The 4,256-nt window shown below is 39.4% G+C and overlaps 1 protein-coding gene across 1 annotated transcript in view; it reads right to left on the minus strand.

Moving 5' to 3' along the window:
• Positions 1-4,256, minus strand: part of LOC107714761 (ectonucleotide pyrophosphatase/phosphodiesterase family member 2-like) — a 43,410-nt gene that overhangs the window by 6,995 nt on the left and 32,159 nt on the right. The window contains exons 23-24 of the mRNA XM_016520726.1: positions 4,028-4,160; positions 3,485-3,638 (exon numbers count right to left, since the gene is read on the minus strand). Of these exons, the coding sequence (XP_016376212.1) occupies positions 3,485-3,638; positions 4,028-4,160 (287 nt within the window). The remainder of the gene's footprint in view (positions 1-3,484; positions 3,639-4,027; positions 4,161-4,256) is intronic.

Raw genomic sequence — 4,256 nt, forward strand, 5'->3', positions numbered from 1 at the left:
AATTACTGAAATAAATGAACTTTTCTACGACATTCTAATTTATTGCGATGCACCTGTATATCTCAACAAGACCAGATGAAACTTCTAAATTATCTAAGCTAACAGAATGTGTTAAAAATTTAAAAGATTGGATGACCAATAATTTTCTCCTATTAAATTCGGATAAGACAGAGATATTACTTATTGGACCAAAAAGCAGCAACTAGGCGGAAGTATTGTTACTTCCTCAACGGTCAAAAATCTGGGTATTGTATTAGATAGCAACTTGTCTTTTGAAAATCATATTTCTCATGTTACAAAAACAGCATTCTTCCATCTTAGAAACATTGCCAAGTTACGAAATATGTTACCTGTTTCTGATGCAGAAAAGCTAGTTCATGCATTCATGACCTCTAGACTGGACTATTGTAATGCACTGCTAGGTTGTTGTCCTGCATCTTCAATAAACAAGCTACAGGTAGTCCAAAATGCAGCGGCTAGAGTCCTTACCAGGTCAAGAAAATATGATCATATTACCCCAATTTTACAGTCTCTACACTGGCTACCTGTTAAGTTCCGTATCAGTTACAAAATATTACTATACTACAATCCATCACGTTCCCTGAGGTAGCAAAACTCTGGACTTTTGGGATTACCTCGAATAGGAAAGTCCACTAAAGGAGGTAGAGCTTTTTCGCATTTGGCTCCCAAACTCTGGAATAGCCTTCCTGATAACGTTCGGGGTTCAGACACACTCTCTCTGTTTAAATCTAGATTAAAGACACATCTCTTTGGCCAAGCATTCAAATAATTTATCGCATAGAGATGATGCAAACCCCTCAGACAACATACAAAACTACCAAATTTTGCTATAATGGACATCAACTTGAGATAGTCATCACTGATAAGCTATTACTAAATATAATGTAGAATCTTAAATTTTCTGTAAAGCTGCTTTGCAACGACTTGCTTCTTGAAAAGCGCTGTGTGTGAAAAGTGTGTGTGTTGTAGTCTGGTTTTATTTAGATTCTAAATGTCTCCATCTCCTGGTCAAACCTCAGACCTACATGATATAAATAAACTACACACATCATATTATTCACTAATAATAATTATGCACATTATTCATATGTATATGCACAGGAGAACATCTTACAAACACTTCACACATGTGTGTGTGCGTGAGTGTGTGTGTCTGTGTGTGTGTCTGAGTGTGCGCGTGTGTGAGCGAGTGTGAATGTGTAAATGTGAGTGTGTGTGTCTGTGTGTGAGTGAGTGAGTGTTTGTATATGTGAGTGTGTGTGAGTTTATATGTGAGTGTGTATGTGTTACTGATGTTGCAGCTCTCGCTGTGTGTGTGTGTGTGTGCGAGTGAGTGTGTGTGTATATGTGAGTGTGTGTGTCTGTGTGTGAGTGAGTGAGTGTTTGTATATGTGAGTGTGTATATGTGTGAGTGTGTGTTACTGACATTGCAGCTCTCGCTGTTGTGTGTGTCTGTGTATGTGTGTGTGTGTATATATGTGAGTGTGTATATGTGTGAGTGTGTGTTACTGACATTGCAGCTCTCGCTGTTGTGTGTGTCTGTGTATGTGTGTGTGTGTATATGTGTGAGTGTGTGTTACTGACATTGCAGCTCTCGCTGTTGTGTGTGTCTGTGTATGTGTGTGTGTGTATATGTGTGAGTGTGTGTTACTGACATTGCAGCTCTCGCTGTTGTGTGTGTCTGTGTGTGTGTGTTTGTGTGTGTATGTGTGTATATGTGTGAGTGTGTGTGTGTGTGTTACTGACGTTGCAGATCTCGCTGTTGTGTGTGTCTGTGTGTGTATATGTGTTTGTCTGAGAGAGAGAGTGTGTGTGTATGTGTGTGTGAGTATGTGAGTGTGTATATGTGTGTGTCTGAGAGAGGGTGTGTGTGTGTGTGAGTATGTGAGTGTGTGAGTGTGTATATGTATGTGTCTGAGAGAGTGTGTGTGTGTGTGTGTGAGTATGTGTGTGTGTGAGTGTGTATATGTGTGTGTCTGAGAGAGAGCGTGTGTGTGTGTGAGTATGTGAGTGTGTATATGTGTGTCTGAGAGAGAGAGTGTGTGTGTGTGTGAGTATGTGAGTGTGTATATGTGTGTGTCTGAGAGAGAGAGGGTGTGTGTGTGTGAGTATGTGAGTGTGTATATGTGTGTCTGAGAGAGAGGGTGTGTGTGTGTGTGAGTATGTGAGTGTGTGTTATAGTGCGTATACTATTCTGTTATTGTTAAGCCCCACGAAAGGCACAAAAACATTATAAAGCACCATAAAGTTTCCGTGCACTATATTGCAAGTGTTCTGAGACCGTTCCATAGTTTAATGTGAGGTATGAATATTTAAGTCGTTAAATTCAAGTTGACGTATACTCTTCTCTCCGCTGCGGCTGTCAGTCATCCTCCATTCAGCATTCAAACAGTACGTCGCGTTCAGTTACGACAGTCAAGACGACTAAACTCTCTCCAGGATGATACAATGTTCATATTATTATACTTGATCTGTAGATAAACATCAGCGGTTTTGCATAAAAGGACTTTATCTTGCTGGATCTTATAGCTAATTCTAAATCATGTAACTTTCTCCCGGGTGTCTGTTAGAGATCACTACACTGGCGTACAGAGCACTATGAATTGTTCTTCACGCGCACAGTAACTGAAATTTAAAACTGTTAAAAGAAAAGGCTCAAACTATTGCACAGATATAATACACTACGCATCAATGTCTCTTCCCTTTGTGCTTTGAACTTTTCTATGCTGCGCGCTGTGACTCCGTGTTGCTTTCAAGCGCATCATTCTGCACACGGGATGCGCATAAGCGCTTTGTGCCGCTCTGTATTGGAGCCTTTCTTGTTATAATACTTTTGTTTATGTTGTTAAAGCTTTATATTTATATTTATTTAATGTTCTAGCCAAGGTCCAAACTAACAAACAGAAAAGGCTGGATAAAACTAAGCAAACTTTAACTTTAGTGCATCAGGCATTAACCTAACAAACCTAATGAAGTGAAGTTCAGTGGCAGGACGATGCAGGAGCTGCTAATGGGGCCAAAGATGTGACTAACCCCATTTGAAGAGTGTGTGAGTGTTCAAGTGAGCAGGAATGGAGTGTGTGTGTGTGAGAGAGAGAGAGTGTGTTTGTGTGTGTGTGTGAGTATGTGAGTGTGTATATGTGTGTCTGAGAGAGTGTGTGTGTGTGTGAGTATGTGAGTGTGTATATGTGTGTCTGAGAGAGTGTGTGTGTGTGTGAGTATGTGAGTGTGTATATGTGTGTGTCTGAGAGAGGGTGTGTGTGTGTGTGAGTATGTGAGTGTGTGAGTGTGTATATGTATGTGTCTGAGAGAGAGTGTGTGTGTGTGTGTAAGTATGTGTGTGTGTGAGTGTGTATATGTGTGTGTCTGAGAGAGAGAGGGAGTGTGTGTGTGTGTGTGTGAGTATGTGAGTGTGTATATGTGCGTGTCTGAGAGAGAGAGGGTGTGTGTGTGTGTTACTGACGTTGCAGCTCTCTCTGTTGTCTGCTCTGTGTGGCAGGATGAAGCAGGTGACTCTCAGATCTCCGTCACACTCGTCCAGCGTCTCGTTGAGTTTCTCGCAGCTGCTGATGATGCTGTAGAAGTGAGTGGGGATGAAGACGGAGCCCAGTGTGTGCCTGCAACACACCGCAGAAGCGCAGATCACATACACACTTCAGAAACACACAACATGTAATCATTTAAAATTACTCAAGAATAATATAAAATATTATTCAATTATATTTAATTAATTATAATTCATTAAATATATAATAAAATAATCATTTACTATTTATTACAAATAAATTAAATAACATTAATAACAGAAATAGTTACATATTTAAAAATATACATATTTATATATAATGCATGTATGTAACTAACTATAAAAATTAGATTTATATTTAAAATAAATAATATTTAACAAGATAAAATAAGAATTTTATATTAATAACAATTAATTTTACATAATAATTTAAACATGTTAATAAACATAACATGAGGGTCAGGGTTGTGAGTTTCTCACTCTTTGATCTTCTCTTCTGTGTCTCTCAGTCCATCGTGGTCGTGGTCAAATATGGGTCCCATGATCACATTTATGACATTATTCTCTTGACTGTATCTCCTGAGGACATCCCTCTGCAGGTAACTCCACACCCCTATATACACACACACACACACAGACACAGACACAGACAGACAGACAGACAGACAGACAGACAGACACAGACAGACAGACAGACACAGACACACAC

The sequence above is a fragment of the Sinocyclocheilus rhinocerous genome, unplaced genomic scaffold, assembly GCF_001515625.1.
Source record: "Sinocyclocheilus rhinocerous isolate Xijiao unplaced genomic scaffold, SAMN03320098_v1.1 scaffold359, whole genome shotgun sequence".
NCBI lineage: Eukaryota > Metazoa > Chordata > Actinopteri > Cypriniformes > Cyprinidae > Sinocyclocheilus > Sinocyclocheilus rhinocerous.